At 50.1% G+C, this 19,984-nt stretch overlaps 1 protein-coding gene across 1 annotated transcript; it reads right to left on the reverse strand.

The window, feature by feature from the left end:
- Window positions 1-3,229: 3,229 nt before the first annotated feature.
- LOC104041807 (von Willebrand factor A domain-containing protein 5A-like) lies at window positions 3,230-19,211 on the reverse strand. Its single transcript, XM_064454353.1, has 19 exons — window positions 18,988-19,211; window positions 17,688-17,746; window positions 17,091-17,338; window positions 16,763-16,985; window positions 16,264-16,406; window positions 15,995-16,109; window positions 15,434-15,561; window positions 15,082-15,170; window positions 14,513-14,657; window positions 14,116-14,195; window positions 13,506-13,617; window positions 12,994-13,158; window positions 12,747-12,850; window positions 12,215-12,387; window positions 11,829-12,035; window positions 11,133-11,356; window positions 10,801-10,927; window positions 7,776-10,613; window positions 3,230-4,048 (listed from the first exon to the last, which is right to left on the reverse strand). Exons 1-18 carry the CDS (start codon window positions 19,209-19,211, stop codon window positions 10,534-10,536), a joined length of 2,646 nt encoding a protein of 881 aa, XP_064310423.1. The 3' UTR covers window positions 3,230-4,048; window positions 7,776-10,533.
- Between the last annotated feature and the right edge of the window lie 773 nt (window positions 19,212-19,984).

Consider the following 19,984-nt stretch of genomic DNA (forward strand, 5'->3'; position numbering starts at 1 on the left):
AAAGGCAGGCATTTTTTATTCGCCGCGCCGAATGCACGGGGGATCGCTCCACCTAATCTGCATTTCTTACACACCCTTTCCATGTGATTTATATAGACCAAAAATATACATGTTCATTTTATCTATACATATCCAATATTATTCTCTTTGGTGATTGGAACAAACTTACTCACTTCACATGTAAATTATTGTGCAGACTCAGTTGTCCTTTCCCATTGTTCTGAGTAGGTGGTATTACTTGGGTCAGTGGTCCATGAGTCAGTGGTCGCAATCTCCCCCTGCCAGAATTACCTTTTACCTACTTGATTCTTAATCTTGGCAGTCCTGGCCAGTGTTCTCAGTCCACTACACAAAACCACACTTTGTCATCCTCTTTGGACAGAAGCACATTGTCTATTTTTTTGTTCACATTAATGATTACCTAGAGACTAAAATACAGATCAAAGAATACACTGATTTCTATACTCCATGTTCCCAGACTTAATGTCCAGTTGGATAGGACTGTACAAGGAGTAAAGTAACATCCATGCTTGGTTAATTCCATTACCCTGGCTACAGGTATTTGGTGAAGGTTAGCATGGAGATGTATGTATGTTGTTCCTCTTTATGTCCTCCCAAAACCGTTTTGCCTGCAATTTACACCCACCCAGCTGCTTTAATACCCCTTTCTGTCAACACCCCATGTCCCCTTCTGTACATCCCTCATGGATTTGTACAGCTCTAGCTATTCCCACACTCCTTCCAGCCTGTGTCTGCATCCAAGGTTCCCGTTTCACAGTCTTGATGGTTGTGAAGTCCATGTTGATCTTCCTGAAAGTGGCACCTGTGGTTTCTTGATTGGTCATCAATTAGTGTGAGTGGTGAGGTTGGTTTGTTGTCATTGTACCCCTGTTTCTTTTGTCATGTTTATGTCTGTATTTTGGTTTATTGTCTCAATTTTTCTTATCATACCATCTGAGAAGGTCCCTGATCAGATAAACTAATGGACTAATTCTTACACTCCTACATGCCATCATCAATTGGTGTGACTGATCAGGTTTGGTTCCCATCATTGCCTCCCTTATTTGTCAGTCAGGTTTGTGCCTCTGTTATGTTCTTGATTATGGCTTTCTCCATGTGTTTTTATCCCTTTTGTTTTGCATTGAGGAGGTCCTTGACTAGATACCCTTAAAGCAGCAGACACTGTCCCTCCACATAGCAATGCAGAAGGGACTTGTGAGAGTGAGGCAAATGTGGGGCTCAGTGCTGGAAGTTGGAGGAGCACCATGGGTCACAGCCTGTGTGCCTGGTATCAACTGCATCCCCACAAACTGGGTGCGCATGGGGGGTGTGTCTGTATTCATCAACAAACTTCAAGCTAAACCAGCGTCGAGTAGGAGGCCCCCAGTCTGGGCAATGGTATCAGGTGACCAGGGGGTCCATACTGGTATCCAGGGATACCTGCGAGTGTGGGATGTCTGTGGGAATGGTGTGTGAGTACTGCCTGTTTGGTGCATCAAGCTGCACAAGTCAGCAAGTAGGGAACCCATGGGATGGGTCAGAGGGCTTGGGTGCAGGCAGGGGTGCTCTGCAGACAGAAGGGTCATGGCAGTGCTTGAGGGACCCACAAATGTCACATGCTTGTGAAGCCTGGTAGTGTCATGTGTGTACCTGCACTAGTGATTTCCTGTCTCTGCCAGCCCCAGAAGAGGAGGGGATTGTGGCTGTCTGTGCTTGTGTTACACGGGTCCTGTGTGTGGGTGCTGCTGACAGCAGTGCCTTGGCTGTGGCAGTGTGATCATCCGTGTCAGCATGTCAGTGCCATCTGTGTCTGTGTTTCTTTCTGTGCCCGTGTGTGTGTCTCTGGGATAGGTTCTCTGCTTCACTGCTGGTTGAACCTGCAATAGGGAGAGTGGCAGCCACATCCCCCAGCCTGGGCAGAGACCGTGAGTCTTTAGGCCCCTGGGCTGGGCTCCAGTGCCTGGGAAAGAGGGTCCTGGGCTGGGGCTGCTGGTGATACCTGATACCAACTTCAAAAAGGACATATGGTCCCCTCTAATTGGAGCAACAAAGCTAAGTTTTAAATACTTGGAATACTTTGTGAATAAGATAGTCTTAGAATTTGCTATATGTGATTAGATGGAAGGGAGTATGGAGACACTGTACCCTTGAATAGAATAAATAAGGGAAATGTACTAGAATAAGCTAGTTTAGTATCGGTAAGAATTGTGTAACCAAGCCAAAAATGAACTGAGCAGGCCCAAAGACTGAGTTCAACCAGCAGACACGGTGAGGAAGACTATCGACGACCACCAGAGGAACCTGGAAGACCACCAATGAACATGAATGTGCATGCGTTAAGGACTTTTGCATATATTAATGAGTTCCAAGAACAGTACAAATATGATAATAATTTCCTAGAAATCTAATGAATATGTGTATTTTGATTGCATATAACCCCTGTAGTAGAGCAACTTGGTGTGCAACACTAGGTGGAGCAATCCCCTGTGCACCTGTAAGGGACCAGAAGCTTGTCTCAACATTGTTGGCAGGACAGTTTAACTACAGAATCCTGATCACCACGGCAACTGAGAGGGACAATTTAATCGCCAAGGCAGCCCATTGAGTTCTACCCGACAGGAATGTGTGTCCAGGAATGTGTGTCCTGTTGTGTCGTGTGCATGCACTCAGGCCCAGGGTCGACTGACAACATATGGGAGGGGCTCGGACCCTCTAGAACTTTCAAGCACCCTCTGGTGACGGTACTGGGCATGCACCCCACTGCCGAGTGGGAGGCGTGGGTATGCAAAACAGTTATTGACCATGCAAGAGGACAACCCTATAAAAAGGGGAAACCAACGGAGTCCACAAGGAGCATTCTGGAACATATCCTCCCCCACCCCACCCCACCCCACCCCCCGCTTCAAAGACACACCGGATGGACTGGATGGACGGACCGCCGCAGATCCGTGGTGATAGCTATTGCAACACTCTCGCGCTCGCTCTCTCTCTCTCTCTTTCTCTGCTTTTCTCTCGCGTATTTATTGTTGGCCAAATAAAGTGACTTGGCACTTACTCCATTTTGAGTCTTAATTCTGTGTCCGAGAATGTAAAAGGAACCTAGTCATGATATTACATTGGAGTTAATCAGAAGTTAAGCCCAGCCACCCCCAATCTCCTGGAATTATCTGAAGTTGGTTGGAAAGCAAGGGGGTTTGTGGCGATTCACAACACGGACTCCACATCCATGCACAAGCAAAGCCAAAAGCCGTTTATTCACAAACGAGCAGCCTTAATATAGTCTGCCTCCTGAGCTAGTATTTTTCCTTTCTCTCTGACTCTGAATGTGTTCTATCACACTAGCTTATACTACGGTATAAACATAGATAAGCACTCTCTCCTGCTTCGGTGCTCCAGTTGTGCCCCTGACCTTCTGTCCTGCATATCAAGGCCTCAGTTCTGTGGGTTTTTGTGGGTTGTTTTTCTATCGCACGGCTTGCTTCCAATAAGGGCGATGAGATCACAGGAGGCCACAATCACTTACTCCACAATTCCCCCTTCTTTTTCAACTATCAATATGGTTTTCAGAGACTTATCCATTAAACATTATAAGCATTATAAGCATATGGGATACAGATAACAATACACAAAAACAGACCAATGCAAAAGATCACATACTTCACAAGGACTTTTACCCATCCGCCCAGATGTAGCCCACTAAAGAGCTGATCAAGCCAACTCCAATCCTCATCTATTTGCAGTTTCTGCAGGTTTTGGTTTTTTTTTTTTTCTCTAGCTGCTGAATACTTTTGTGAATAGATTCAGAATGGAAGAGTCTTGATTTATGGCTTTTGCCAGTGTTACCCAAAGATTATTAGACGATGGTAGCTTGGGTAACCCTGGCCAAGAATATACCCCATTACATGAACAGATCATAAATACAATCAACAAACAAAGCGTCTTAATTTTCCTTCAGTAGGGTTTGGTTCTTCTGATGTGGAATTTTCTGTTGAGGGTTGATACCGATATGGCTGAACGCAATGGGCTGGGATCCAGCAAGGTCCTGACCCTGTGGAGACACAAGCATAACCACTCCCCCATGTTATTAGGAGGAAGGGACACTCCATTATCCCAGATTCTAAATTTCGTACAAGGACCTGAGCCTTTCCTTCAATGCTCTGCTGGTCTGTTTGCAGAGAGAGATAGTGTCAGCTAATGGGTGGACCTGTATCAGAAAAATTCAAAAAGTTAAGGACATACAGTGCTTTTGCTAAATGCTCTTGTGGAATTAAGGTTCCAGCTCCCCCACTTTGTTGTAACAACATGCATTTTAAGGTGTTCTGTGCTCGTTCAATGATAGCTTGCCCTGTGGGGGAGTGAGGAACACCTGTGATGTGTTTCACCTCTCAGTCTTGAAAACAGGTTAGTAGGCAATATGAGATATAGACTGGGCCATTATCAGTCTTAATTATACGTGGGATACCTAAGGATGCAAAGGCACAGGTAAAGTGTTTGATTACGTCTTAGGCTCTTTCTCTGGCATGACAAGAAGTGAAAATTGCTCCCGAGAAGGTATCAACAGAAACATGAATATATTTCAAGTGACCAAATGTTGGAAAATGGGTAACACCTGTTTGCCATTATTCTAAGGCAGCCAATCCCCTAGGATTAATGCCTGCACATGATGTTGTGCTAAAGAAGTGTTGGCAGTCTGGACAAGCACTAATAATGTCACAGGCTTGTACAGATGTCAGAGAAAACAGTTTTTGTAAAGCCTTCGCATTTTGGTGAAAAAACATGTCAGAAATCTGGGCTTGTTCCATCATTGGGAAGTACTTGAACAGGCATTGTCAGAGCATCTTCTCGCCGGTTGCCTTCAACCAAAGGGCCGGGGAGAGTCGTATGCGCTCTAATATGCATAATAAAATAAGGTTCTTTTCTGTCATTCAAAAGACAGGACAGCTGGAATAGATAGTGGAATAATAGCGGATGAGAAACATCCCACAAACATGCATTTTCTAAACGAGATACTAGCCCAGCTACATAAGCTGAGTCTGTTACAATATTAAGGGGTTCTTGCCAAAGTTGAAAAGCTCGGACTACTGCAGCGAGTTCCACAATTTGTGGAGAACCATCAGCATGGCTGATATCTGACCACCAAGTTTGAGTACATGGATCTTTCCACACAATAACTGCCTGGCCAGTTTGACCTGATCCATGAGTAAATACGGTGATGGCGGATAGAGATACATGGCTTCTGTTTGAGGTTTCATATAATATAAAGTCGTGTTGGATCAACTTGTGGCTCGGGTTATGGTTATCTAGCTGACCAGGAAAGTCTACTAAAGCTGTTTGAAAGTCTAGAGAAGCTTGCATCAAATACAGTAACATATGTGACGACACTGGTACAATGATTCTGGCAATATCTTGTCCTGCTAATACTCTGAGTCGTTGTCGTCCTTTAATAATTAGCAGGGCAAAACTTTCAGGACACATCACGACGGTCTTATGCAATTGATTAGCAAGAAATATCCATTTGATTTTCACTAAGGGGTCATTGCATGTTACATCCCACTGATAAAGCAGTGCATGTGGCTGGGTAGATGAATTCAAGATGACTAGTTGAAAGGGTAGTTCAGGACAGATGCGATCTGCTTGACGCGAAGCAATAGAGTCAGAAACCTTTGTAAGTGCCACTGTCGGTTAAAACGCGAGGCAATAAAAGCTCAGGGTTGCCTTTCAATAGAGAAAATAAAGGGCCTAATTCATGATTCGTAATACCTAGCAGAAGTCGAACTCAATTAATAGTACCTAAGAGTTTTTGTAAATCATGAAGTGTTTTGACATTAGTTTGGATTTTTACATGTTGTGGCCTGATTTTTTGTTCTGTTATTCTCCACCCTAAATATGGGCTCGCCTGTTGAATCTTCTCTGGTGCAATTTGCAGACCTACCTGCTTTATTTGGTGGGATGCAAACGCTGAGGTCATTTGAATATATTCATCAGATTCTGCAGCTGTAAGGATATCATCCATATAGTGATAGACAAGTGCTTCAGCAAATTGTTCACGTACTGGGGATAGGGCTTTCACTACAAACTATTGACATATTGTAGGGCTATTTTTCATGCCTTGTGGCAACATTACCCAATGATAGCATTTGTGGGGCTCACTAATATTAATGGAAGGGACCGAAAACACAAATTTAGGGGCATTGTTAGGGTGCAAAGGAATTGTAAAGAAACAGTCTTTTAGATCAATAATAGTAAGATGCCAGCTGCAGGGAATCATGGCAGGTGATGGCATGCCTGGTTGTACCACACCCATATCCTCTACTACAGCATTAATTTTCCTTAGGTCATGTAAGAGACGCCATTTACCATTCTTCTTCTGAATTACAAACACAGGTGAATACCATGGACTAGTGGTAGGTACTATGTGTCCTGCACATAATTTTTTGTCAACTAATTTGTGTAAATGGTGCAATTTGACAACAGGCAGGGGCCACTGTTCCACCCATACCCGAGTTTGTGTTGTCCATGTTGGTTCTAAGGTGGCTTGCGCCACAGTGGCCTGCAGGATAAATTTGACCCAGTTTGCGCTCCCCACTGACTCATACAGTCCCGTTCCCATAATGTAATTGGTGTTGCTAATACAAACGGGTACACCAACGCTACATGTTTGTCAGGCCCTTCGATTAATATCATGTTTTTACTCTGCAAAGGTAAAGCATTCCCACCAATTCCAGTTAAAGCTTCCCCAAGTTGCGCCAGAGGCCAGTCCTTGGGCCACAGTTCTTTAGAGATGACGGTGACATCAGCACCAGTGTCAATAATACCAGCTAATCAGACAGATTTCTTGTCTTTCGCCGTCAGGGTACAGTGCAGCATGGGGCATGTGGCACTCACTGTTTGGGCCCTCAAAATATGCGGGGCTACTGTTGATCCATAGCCTTGACACCCTCGTACTATGTTAGTGGTTTGTGGGGGATGGGCATTAAAGTAGACTAACTGAGCCATTCATGAGCCTTGCACAATAGTGCAGGGTATGGTGGGAGTTCAGGGCATAATTTTGATTTCACCAGAGTAATCCGAATCAGTAACACTGGGTAAAACAAATAGCCCTCGTAGGGTTGTAGACGGGCGCTCCAATACGAGAGGACTTTGTTGTTGACCAGGGTTCTAAAGACTCCAGTAGGTATTAAATGGACTGCAGATGTTTCTAAGGTTATTGGTTTGAAGGCTAACAGGTCCACTCTGGCAATCCCCCGGGTACTGGTGCATAGGTGGGTCTGGGGGGTACAAATCAGGTTCTTTCTCTGGGTCAATGGGTCCAGGATCAAATGGGTCATCAGGGTCATCATCACTGTTCGAGGACCCTAGGTAATCCTGAATCTTATATCGGGTAGCTTTCCTTTTTTCTGGGACCTCGGATTCAGCTGGCGCTCGGGGGGCAGTGGGTAGAGTGGCGGACTCACACTCTCCGGCATCTCGGTAACTAGCTTCCTGCTTGAGCATAAGCTCTAATAGTTGTCTCCAGGTAGTTAAGAGCTCTGCTGCGGTTTTATCCAACCTTGTTGCTCTATCCCACAATTTAACTCCTGCTTCATCCCAAGTTTCATGTTTTAAAATGTTAACTGCATTGACCCCCTCACAGTTTAGCAATAACCACTTCAAAATTTTCTTTAATGACTGTGGGTCGATATCAGCCGTGTGCTTTTGTAGGAGTCCCTCCATTAGGCTCAGTACTGACTTCTCCTTGGACGATATATTACTCCCCATAGTTCCCCACAGCTCACCTCAGTCGATGAGGGATTGCAGCTGGCTCCTGCTTCCTTTCAGCAGCACTTCAGTCCTGTTGGGCTCGCCACCAGTTCACATTCTTAGGTTGATTTGTCACTCCTCACATGGTGCACCATTTGTGGCGATTCACGACATGGATTCTGTATCCATGCACAAGCAAAGCTGAAATAGTTTATTAACAAAAGAGCAGACTTAGTATAGTCTGCCTCCTGAGCTAGTATTTTTCCTTTCTCTCTGACTCTGAATGTGTTCTATCACACTAGCGCCACATAGATAAGCACTCTCTCCTGCTTCGGTGCTCCAGCTGTGCCCCTGACCTTCTGTCCCACATATCAAGGCCTCAGTTCTTTGTTTTTGTGGGTTGTTTTTCTATCGCACAGCTTGCTTCCAATAAGGGTGATGAGATCATGGTGCTGTCACAGGAGACCCCATTCACTTATTCCACATTTCTCCTAGGCTGGGATGAATTGTGTCTGGAGACGTTGATGACAAGTCCTATTAGGAGAGATTCCCCCACTGAAAACTGTGTATGAAGAGTGTAAGGACCTTTCCTGTGATGGTGACAGGGAACAAAGACGCAGGTCTGTGTGTCACCTGTTCTGCCTCATATGGCTTCCCTCCCTATTCTCTCTGAAAACCCTTATCTCACAGGAAGGCCAACAGAAAGTTTGGCTCTTTCACTTTTCCTTCCATAGATGGAGCTCTGGGCCTGAAGCACCTGACTGCCATTTCTTAGTGTTATAGAAATAGTGCCCTGGAGGGTGTCTCCCCTGGGATTTAAGGGAGGGAGCACTGCATAAGTGTATCCCTGTGGAAGAGGAAAGCTCTGAGCTGGTGCAAACTGTTTCAACACCTCAGGCAATGGTAGTCTTTCCCCAGACCTCCAAAGCATTTCAGCCTACTCTGAGAAAAAGAGAAACTGAGGTGGGGCAACAAGCACAGGCTTTTCCAAACTGATGCAGCAGAGCCAGATGACGCTCCAGAAAGGGGATTCGGCTCACATCCTGCAGACTACTATAATGGGTTTGACTCCTTCAGAATTAGGCAGCTGTGGGTAACTGAGGCTGCCTTTTCGGCCTCTGCCAATGGTCAACGGGAAGAAAGAAGTAGAGTCTGGTATTCCCTCCAGGCCATGGAGACCAACAAAGTAGGATCAGATGAGTCATTCCTGGGAGTCTTTTGGAGGCAAGAAGCCAAAACCTCTCCCTTGATCAACAATACATTTGTTGGTGGCTGAAGTAAGCTGAGCTAGCAGTATATCCTCACAGTCATGATTCACCTCTCCAAAATGTGAGGTCCCCAATGCCCTTTGTTCCTCCTTCTACACCCCAAAGAGTGTGGGAGGGCACATTCCTCTCAGCCCCATCCCATTTACATCTCTGGGGAAAGTGACTCCTCTGTCTCCCCACTGACCTCCAGGGCAGGAGGGGTTGCCAGTGCACACAAACATTTGCACTGTGTCTGCTCCAGACAGCACAGGTGAATCTTGAAGAGAAAACAGCATTTATTTTCAGGGTTGTGTGCTTCAATGGAGTTAGAAAGTTAAAGCTAAAATCAAGTTGGACATCAATTACCTGACAACTTTTGTGTTACAGCTGTGATAAGTTAAACATCAGTCACCTATCTGCTGGGCAAAGTGTTGCTACAGCTGCTGCTTCTAAGATGAAGCTGAAATATGTTCAAGCCAAAAGTAGTCTAGAAAAAGCCTGGCAAGTCCTCAGCTCCTCTCTTGCTAACCTAGGACAGGTCTGTGCTCTTCCAAGAGCAAGGGAAGCACCTTATTTATTGTACTACAATACACAATTCTCTGGGAAGCAATGTCCTTTCATGCCCCTTCTGGTGACTCACAGATAGCCCCTGGAAGGAAGGAAGGATCATACGCCCAACTAAATAAAGGCTATATCACACCTTTTGACTTACAGAAGATTCACTGTTTACTGGAAAATTAACCAGAAGCTTGCCAACAGGGCTCTGGGGCAGTAGGGAGTACATTGCATGACTGTTTGCTGACCAAAACCTCCTGCAGTTCCAACTCCAACATGATGATAGTTTTCAAACCAATCTCACCCCACATGAGTTCTCTTGGACATTATGATGGGCTGGGTCTGGTGCAGATGAGAGTTTTATTTCCAAAATGTTTTACATGGCAATGCAGATATGGGAGTTCCTGGTCTATTGGAGTAAAGCAAAGAGGTCAGCAAGTGGGGTGCAGCAGGAGTCCTTCATTGGGAGCCACTGCTATTGTGCCTGCTGTTGACAACTCTAAACACTGAACTTTTCTAGTGTGTACAGCACTCTCCTGTCAAGACAGAAACCATAGAATCATAGAATCATTTAGGTTGGAAAAGACCTGTAGGGTCATGGATTCCAACCATTAACCTAACACTACCAAGTCTACCACTAAACCATGTCCCTAAGCGCTATCTTTGTGGAGGCCAGTAGCCCATTTTGCCAAAGCCGAATTCGGGAAGGGCAGCCACTGGGGAATGTGATGCTTCCTTCCCACTCCCACCTCTGCCCAAACAAAACACACTGGAGTCTCTGAACTAGAGGTTTTCTCTTGAGGAGTTCAGCATGATACAGGTTCAGCCCAACTAGCATAAGACACAAGCACTGAGAATTCATCTATAGTGTAAGACCCCAGATGGTAGCAACAGTGGTATCTCAGCATGGTAGGTGAATTTAGGCTATACTTTCTGGCCCTTTTTAGCTCTGCAGGTGCTGCCAGTCTGTAGCACAAGGCATGCGTTGAGCTCAGAGCCTGAAGACACTTGGCTTCACGCTGGTCCCAAGGAGAGTGTTGGCTGCCTCCAGGCACTTGTCCAGATGGGGCACTGCAATCAGGGAGAGACAGGCAGGAGGGAGAGTCCACAGATGGAAAGAAGAAAGGGGACACAGGACTCCTTCAACTGCCCCCCTGGAAACTGTGGTCCTGTGAAGGGGTAAGGCAGGTCCCACTGGAGACAGAAGGGAGGAGGCTGTGCTGTGGGGATCAGCAGGAAAAGGACCTTCAAGACTCACCAGCTTGGCTGCACAGCCAGGTCACAGCCTTGGCCTCCAACAACTCACAGAAGTCTTGGTAACACGTGTCGTTTCTGTGCAGCCAGGTCACAGCCAGCACTGTGGCCCAGATGCTTGGCTCCATGACCTGTAGAACAACGACTCAGACCAGCATGCAGTGCTGAGCATCCTCACGGCCCCCTCACTGCTTCCTACCCCATCCATGATGGCTTATGGTTTCTTATACCTTCATTCCCCTCTGGCTGCCCTTGGGTTACCAGTGTTGCCACCAGCTGAGGGGTTCCCACTGCCCCAGGATGACATGTTGTCACCATAAGAGGTTCTCCCCTTACCTCACCAGGCATCTTTCCCTTGATTTCAGCCTCATTGATTTCCAGCACAGAGGCCAGTCCTGAGCTGAGGGCCCAGGAGCCATCTACATTCTGCAGTGCCACCAGCTCCTGGCACTCAGCAATGGCTTTTGTGGACCATTGCGCCAACATTGGAGAGCACAAAAAAAATTCTGTGGCATCCACGTACTTAAGAGAAGAAACTGATGGTTGTGGTGGTTTGCATTCTGTGGGAGAAGATGTGAACAGGAGGGTTGGGAGAATCACAGGAAGCTGACCCTTCTCTATTCCCCTGTGCAATGTCCCAGAGCATTATCTCTGCTCTTCTTTAGGCAGCTACCTGCAGTCTAAGCTCCTCCCTGCATGTCCCCAAAGCACTACCACCTGCAGTCCTTTGTGGACACTCCTAACTCACCCCCAGCTTGGACCATTGCCTCTTCTCCTGGCATTCCTGCCCAGCCATGTCCCAAGACCTCTCTTGATAACCCCCCAACACATCTTATTCAAATGTGTATTTGTGATCCAGAACTATCCTTCTCCCCTCCCCGGGTGTCCCTGAGCTGGGCCTCATATTTGCTGAAGGACTTGCAGGTTTAAAGGTAACTAAAGGAAGGGTTAAAGGCAAAATTCATCAGTTTCCATGCCGTGGGCAAGACACGGCAGCATAATCCTCCTATAAGGCATTAGATTATCACATACCTTTGGAGCAAGCCCCCCGCTGGGGCAGGGCGGCAATGGCATGGGTGAGTCGACGGAAGGCAAGCCATGAGTCACACATTGCTGTCAGCCAGCCAGGTGGGACCCAGATGGGCATAGGAAAGCATGAAGAGACTTTTCTGGAGCCACAAAGCTCAACGATCTGGCAGGGGATGAATGACTGGCGGGGTAACAACAGTGCCAGGGGCCCTTTGAGGGCAAGCAGGGAAAGGGGCTGAATTAAGCACATGGGAAAGAAGCACCTGATGTTGATGGGGCATACCCCATGACACTGGGGGTGCCCTGTGGCTGGGGTTCCAGCTCCAGTGGGATGAGGACATCCCATGGAGCTGCCCCACCAGCTTTTTCCCACAAGTGCCTTTCCTTACCTTGGACCCTTTGTGATATGCGAACCCCCACATAGCTGGTAAAGGGGCAGATGATCCCCGAAGTGAGGCTGATCTCAGCTGCGCGATGCCTTGTTTCATCACCTGATCCACTCACAATCTCTGGCAACAACCTCTTCAGCAAGGATCTTGCAGCCAGACGATGCCCAGCCAGCCTGGGGACAGAGTGGGGTGAGGTCTGACCACCTGGCTTGTCTCCCTGCTGGGGAAAGGTGGACAGAGAGAGCGCCTGGACACCTGGGTTTTCTCCCTTCAGGGGTGAGGATGGGCAGAGGGAAAACCTGGATGTCTGGGTCTTTGTCTGTCTGCAGGGAAGTGATGCCCAGGTTCCTTGGTCCTACCCCTGCGGGGTCAAAGCAGGGAAGTGGGGCATGTTCGGACAGCTGGGTTCTCTGCCAGTTTGGGATTGTGTGTGGAAGGTGAGAATGCATAAGCTAACTGGGCCTCCTCTCAGCTGGAGTCCATGTTAGAAATGAGGGGGATGCATGCATCTTCCCTTAGGACAGGCTCTCACCGGCCATCTCCCTGTGGGCACAGTGGGAATTCAATCCTGTGAGTGACATCCTGGCCATCCAGTCTGTACTGCAAGGTCATGATACCCTTGGCCACCGTCGTATCCTGGGAACACATAGGAAGCTACTGGATATTACCTGGGACACAAGTTGGTTACTGGGGGATACTGGGAAGTTACTGAGAGGTTACTAGTGGTTACTGGAAGGCTATTGCGAAGTAACTGGGGTGACTGTAGTCTCGGCTCTCACCTGTGCCTGTCCATGGATCTGGGCATAGAGGAGGCTGTGTTGACCCTGAAAGATGGACTGAGGGGTGCCCCCCAGCTCCTCAACCTCCAGGCCATGGGGCAGGGTCCAGCTCAGAGAAACTCCCTCAGCTGCTGGCTTGAGGGCCCGCTTCAGGCACTTCAACACCTTGGGACACAGAGCAGGACACCACAGTTTGCAGCTCCACCAGGGTTCAGCCCATGGTCCCTGGTGTCAAGGTTCCCTGGGGGACAGTGAAATGTGTCGGATAGCCTGTACCAGCTGGCTTCCCTGGGCACAGTCAGGTCTGTGGATTATAGCGGGGCAGAAGCCCAGGCACCTGGGTTCTCAGTGGGGTGGTGTGGTTGAGTAAAGTCAAGGGAAGCCTGAGTGCTTGGGTTCGTGGGGCACCTGGGTCTCAACTACTGTGTGTGGGCAGTCCAAGTGCTGGCGTACTTGGAAGTCAGTGTGTCTGTGGAACAGAGGGGGACTTGCTGGGGCTCCTGGGTTCCTACCATAACTGTCATAGTGTTGTCAGAGGAGACGTAGGTAGCTTCACCCCCTGTCTCCTTGGCCAGGGCCATAGCCAGGGCAGCGCTGTCCTCAGAGAAGCAGAAAGAGAAACACCTGTGGGGGAAGCAGGGAAAGGTGTTAGAGATGAGAGCCAGAGGTGGGTGCAAGGATGTCAGGTTAGAGGCTGGAAAACACAGGCTGGACTTAAAGCCAGGGGAACAAAGCTGGCATGCAGAACAAAGGGGCAGGAGGAAGGAGCAGGGAGTGAAGGACTGGGGTTGGAGCTGGGGTTAGACAGGGAGCTGGCAGAGAAGAGCTGGGACTTGGGGCAGAGTTGGGGCAGAGCTTGGGGGCACACTGGGTGTACAAGCCCTGTGCTTCAGCCTCCCTGCTTACTCTGTGAAGGGTGCCTTTGTTGTGGGAGTAGTAAGCAAAGACTCCCATATGGAGGCTTGGCACAGGAGACCTGTGCACAGTGGGAAGGATCTTTGGGACACTGGAGGGGACCAAGGACTGGACAGACACCAGTGAACAGGGGCCCTCGTCAGGGATGGAAATGACTGGACAACCAAAAGGTGACTGGAGGACTGGGGGCAGGGAGTCCCCCATTACCGGTGGCTATTGCGGTGACGGCAGACCTCAGCAGCGATGGCTTCCTTGTCAGGGGGTAGCCTGGCCATGAAGATGAAGAGCTGGGAGACAAGGGACATGAGTTGTGGGGCCCTGCACAGGGACTCCAAAATGGGGAGAACAGGCCCCTGAAAGGGAGAGAGGGGCCCAGGAGAGATACCCCTTGTAGAGATACTACCTCAGGGAGACATATCCACTCAGGGACAGAAAACCCCAAAGATATAGACCCACTTCTCCACTCCTCCACACCCCATGGTAGCCTTCTTGCTCCCTTGTGACCACCATGTACTTTGGGTGGCTCCTTCCACCCACGCTCCTGTGTCCTCTCTCTCCTCCTGGGACATCTGTCCTTCCACCCCTCCGTGCCCTGCACCCAGACCTGGCGCGCATGCCCACGGGGGCGAGGGGTATTGTAGATTGATTGGAGGGTTCCCAGCAGATTGTTGTCACCCAAACTGGAGCAGGTGGAGGGGATGCGCCGCATGGCCTCGGTCAGGTTGTCCTGAGTATATTCAACACTTTGCCTGCAGGGGGAAGAGCATGTTTGGAGAGCACATTGCTCTATGCTTAGTTCTGCCTGAGACCCTGCCCCACAGCACTTCCCACAGCTATGCTCTTAGGGTCCTCTGCAAGTCCCTGCCTCTCAGTAGTTCTTGAAGATACCTGGCTTCATAGTTTCTACAAGACTTTGCTCAACAGAACCCCAAGAAGTGCCATTCCACAATGCCACAAAGATGCCATCCCCAGAATCCAAGCCCTCTGGCACCCAACCTTGCCTCATACCAACCAGCCAATTCAGAGCATGTACACCAGCCCTCCAGCATCTAACCCAGACCTACAGCACCCATTCTAGGCCCACAGCACCCAGCCATGCCCCACACTATCCAGCCCTACACACCAGCATCTAATCCAGCCCCATAACACCCAGCCTGCCCCACGTTTGCTCACGGGTAGATGCCCACAGAGGTTTCTCCATAGCAGTAGATGTTGAAGTAGCAGCCCAGGGGCAGGCTTTTGAGAAGGAAGATCAGGGAGTGCTGTGGAAAGACACAGCAGGCAGGTCTTGGGAGACACTTGTTGGGGGTACAGATGCCTTTGCCCATAGTCTGGTCCTCCTAAAGCCTCTGGACACCCCTGGATGACCTGAGCCAGTACCCTGAACTCCCCTGGGCACGCGAGATATTTCAAGAGAATTTCAGGCCCCACCAGTCTACCTTCACATCTCTGTCCCTCTGTAGATGCCTGCCCTGGGCCCCTCCCCATCCTTCATCCCATCCTGGTCCCTGCTCAGCTGGGGTACCTGTGCATGTTCAAGGAAAGTGGTGTTCAGGAGGAAGATTAACTCTCCAGACTGGCACTGCCCAGGCACTGCCTCAGGGATGCTGGGTGCCAGCGTCACCAATACCATGGGGTCACCAAGAAGGGAGCCTGGAGGAAGTATGGGGTGGGATGAAGGCCAGATAAGGACTTGCCGCCTCATCCTGGTTCTAATTCTCATTGTGCTTTCAGCTTCCACCATCCCAGATCCCGTGGTGCCCCACACTGGTATGTCATTACCCTACTCTACTGTCCACCAATTGCACAGCCCAGTGCCCCGTGTATTCCAACCCAGTGCCTCCAATACAGCTACCCAGTGAGCCCTAACATAGAACTTCCTGTAAGCATGCTGCTATATCTGATACCTCACCACAGTGTCCCCAGCACCCTACCCTGGATCCCCAGGACCCAAACTATCCCATCTGAATGCCTCCCATTCCCATCCCAGGGTCTAATGATACCTCACCCACCAGAATCCCCAGTGTCTCCCTGTGCCTCCTGCAACCCAGAGGTGTCTCCGTTTTCCGTGCCCAGCTGCACTTACCTGGAGGGGCCCCAGGGTCTCCTTTCTCCACCACAGCACTGACTGCAGTGGGGTCTCCAAAATACACCAGCAGCTCCAAATCATGATGACTTGGGGGGCTGCCAGCCAGTGACACCTGGAGACAGGGTGGCTGGTCATACACAGGAGGAGGGGACCAGACCCAGCATTCATCCAGGAGCACAGGCACTGATCCCAGTACATCCCCTTTTTCTCAGTGATGACACCCCTCCCCAGCTCCCCCTGGGATCCTGGCACTCAGGCGGGCATACCTGTGCAGTGCTGTGGTCCTGGGCAGTGTAGATCAAAGGGGTGAGGGTGAAGTTAGCCTGGAGATTGGCCACTCCACGGGGTGACTGCAGACTAGCAGTGAGCAGCAGGCTGTAGGGCAGCTTGCTAGTGAGACAATTCCAGGCTGCAAGTTAAAAACATGACACTAGGGAGGGCAAAGACTCTGCCTGCAGGGGTGTGGGGGTTAGGATTTGGCATCCATATATAGGATACCGGAGAGAACTGGGGGTGTGTGAATAAGTCGTATGGAGGGGTCCATGAGTCTCTTTATGGGAAATGTGTGTGGGAGATGTGGATCCTCTCATGGGGCACAGGGAAGAATATGTGGATGTGTCCAGGGGCTGCATGGGGGAAAACTGTGGGTCTTCTGTGGGTGAAAAGGGAAGTTGTGTCATGTCTGTTCATAAAGTACGCGGGGAGTCTGTGACCCTTCTGTGGGGTGTGTAACTGGGAGGGCAGGTTCCTTGTGGGGTCACTCACCATAGAGTTTTGTGTAGGGATGCAGTGTGGGCGGCAGTACAAAATGGGCTGCTCCATCTGGTTCCCGTGGCAGCTCTTGGACGTAGCGCAAGGTCACAACCAGCTCCCTGCCAGGGGACAGGGTGCCCAGGAAGCAGGCAAACACCTCACCCGGATACTGAGACTGATCCTGAAGGTATTCCAGATTCTCCCAGCCTCCTGTAGCCTCATGCAGCTGCTGGGCCTGGGTGGGAAAAGGAGGGACAGAAAGCTGATTACCAGGCAGGCCATGGGCCGCTCATCCCATGTCCCTGTGGTGGTTCACCCATTCGTCCCTGGATGTTGGTACCTTATCCCGCAGCATGGCCTGGACCTTGGCATCCTCACTGCAGGCCTGGAATGAGTAGATGGCCATGTGCGGGCCCAGGGGGAAGACGAAGAGGACTTCTGTGGAGATCGGACTCTTGTTCTGGTAGATGAGTTCAGCGGCCACGTCAGCCACATAATCCTGGATAGCAACATCCACCACAGCACTACACAGAGGCAGTGAGTACAGGGGTCTGTGGAGCCACCTCCCCAGCAAAAAGGATCCTGTTGCTGTTGGGAGATGCAACCTGTCCATCAGCACACATAAACGGCACAAGGAGGTGGTTGGGGCTACTTCCAGAATGTGGCTGTTCCCACCCTGGGAAGCATTACTGAGGGTCTAGTGTGAGCCTGCCATAGAACAGTGTCTTTCCCCTACCGCCCCAGCTTCCCTTTTTCCCCATGCCTCTGTTCCCCACCTGTTTCCCATAGAGCTCTTCACCATTCCCATCTTTGTTTCACTTTGTGAAGTTCCAGCCCAGATACTCCCCCTATGACTGTCTATCCTTCTTTCTTCATCCCCCTTTGGGAGCATCCCCCATCCCCCAAATGTCCCTCCATTGTCTGATGCCCAGCTCACTGTCATGGGTATAGGATTTTCCTAGAAGTCCAAAGCTCTGACGCCACATTTCGGGAGACCTGCAGACAAGAAGGGTCTCCTGTAAGAGGAGACATCCACAGAAACCACCAGGCAGTCCCTATCGGGTGAAGATTCCTTGCCATTTCCCCAGTCCTACACATAGCTGGAAGCCCCAGCCCACCGTGTACAGGCAGTGCAAACCCAGAGATTCAGAAATCCCTGTTCATGAGCACTGGGAGACCATCAGGAGTATCTCTGCATTGAGAAGGTCTGCACCCCACCCCCACCATGGGAGAATCCTGAAGAGAACTGCAGGATAGCAAAGGGAGATGGAGGGAAGAAGGTGTGAAAGTAAGAGTGAATGGATGTACGGGACTGTATTAGGATGAACAAAGCATGGCTATCCATCCATGGCTGGATGGATAAATTGGCAGACAAGGTCCATTTTGGGACAGATGGATGCACAAGTGGACACACAGAAAGACATCAGAATATTTTTGAAATGGATGGATGGATAGACAGGTGGAGGGGTCCATTTTAGAAGATATGAGCAGGTCCCCGTCACAACAGTATTGTGTGAATGTAGCTGCCCAAGACACAATACCTGTGAGGGCAGGTTCAAAGTCCAGATAGTAAGGGGGAACATGATGGAGAGAGAAATGAGGCCAGGGTCAGGTATTCCATGATTGCAGAGCAAATCCCAGAAAGGCACTGGGAGGAAGGTGTAGTTCAAGTGGCTGTCTTCTGGCCAAGTGCCAGGTGAAAGGTACCTCCCCCACCCCAAACCCATCCACATACATCCCTCTAGTTCAGATACATTTACCTCAATTTCCCCAGTTCCCCCTCTGGGGTGACAGGGTGGGGGGGGCACCGGAAGAAAAACCCACCCCACCATCATGCTGACAGTGGACAGATGGAGCAAACAGGGTGTAAGTCCTTGGGGGAGTAGGGATGAGGGATGGACAGAGGAATGGATTCAATAGGAGAAAACTCTCCCCAGTGAGCAGGGACGATGAAGAGACAATACGCACAAACAAGCAGACACTCACGAGAATCAAGGCCGGGGTCCACAGGGATGGACTGAAAATCAAGTAGAGGGAGAGGTGGAAGAGGAAGTGGGAGAGAGAGTAAGGGGCAGACAGATGAGATACAGGGACAGACAGGGAGGGATGTTTGGGCAGAGAGGAAGATGCAGGGCTATGGATGGCTGCGATGGAGAGGGAGGCGGAGGGGTAGGCAGGCAGACAGAGGGGAAGGGGGGGAGGCAGGGCCAGGGGTGTGGAGACACATCGCTGCAAACCTCCTCCCAAGTATCCAGGCGCCTTGGTCCCTGGGGGCTGTGGAGACAGCGGAGATCCTGGGTTCCGGGTAGCCTGGGAGGCTGTGGGATGGGGAGGGGAGAGGGGAGACTTCCGGTGGAGGGGATCTGGCCGGGGTCCCTGGGTCCCCCTCCCCACCTCGGAAGCGACAGTGGAGAGTGGGCGGGAGCATCTGCAAACCGCGCTGCAGGATGCCGAACAGCATGAGCTGCTGCAGCCCCGAGAGCGTCTGCGCACTGTGCCCGAATGGGGAGGGCATGCTGGGTGGGGAGCAGCGTCCCTCGCCACTGCAGGATGCTCCAGGCACAGCCAAGGGAGGGACTGCAAATCCCTCAGCAGGACTGCTCCGGGCCAAAGAGAGTTTGCCAAATCTCCCACCACCACCCAGCCCTTCCATTCTGTCCTCACACATGATGCAATGGGCAGAAGCTGCCAAGGACCCCCTGCAACCAGGGCAGTGTCTTCTGTGTGCCTGAGGAGGTGGCAGTGGTCCCTCTGTGGACGTGTCCCCCTGCCAGCCCTGCAGCACTGGCTGCAGATTTGGAGGCTGGGCTCAGGTCCATGCACTGATTAGTGCCAGGCTGTTAATCAGGTGGTGGCTTGCAAAGAAGCAAAACCAACATACTGGCCAGCTGAGGCATGGGGAGAGTCAGCAGAGAAGCTCAAACTTACGTACCTACTTTTGACATGGGTGTTGTCTCTTATCTGCTGGATTGGGATGCTCCATCTCTACCTTTCTCATGTGAACCAGCCTTGTGCTCATGCCACCCTGGCAGCCAGCCCCTGGTGGAGACAACCCACCTCATTGGTGCTCTCTAGACACTCAAGGTGCCAAATGGCATTTGACTTCAGATCAAGGCTGCCTCATCAAGGGGAGCCTATTGACAAAGCTGCCTTCCTCCAACTCCAGTAGGCTTCACGCTCACAGGCTCTTGTCTTACTGGGGGACTTCAACTACCCCGACATCTGCTGGAAAAA

This window comes from Phalacrocorax carbo, chromosome 6, assembly GCF_963921805.1.
Source record: "Phalacrocorax carbo chromosome 6, bPhaCar2.1, whole genome shotgun sequence".
NCBI classification, from domain to species: Eukaryota; Metazoa; Chordata; class Aves; order Suliformes; family Phalacrocoracidae; genus Phalacrocorax; species Phalacrocorax carbo.

Excerpts from the sequence above, each read along its gene's own strand:
- LOC104041807 (XM_064454353.1), bottom strand. The coding sequence starts at position 19,211 with ATGCTGTTCGGCATCCTGCAGCGCGGTTTGCAGATGCTCCCGCCCACT. Across the intron at positions 17,339-17,687 it reads AAAATCCTATACCCATGACA|CAACAGGATCCTTTTTGCTG; the intron begins GTGAGCTGGGCA and ends ATCTCCCAACAG. Across the intron at positions 14,658-15,081 it reads ACCTCTGTGGGCATCTACCC|GCAAAGTGTTGAATATACTC; the intron begins GTGAGCAAACGT and ends TTCCCCCTGCAG.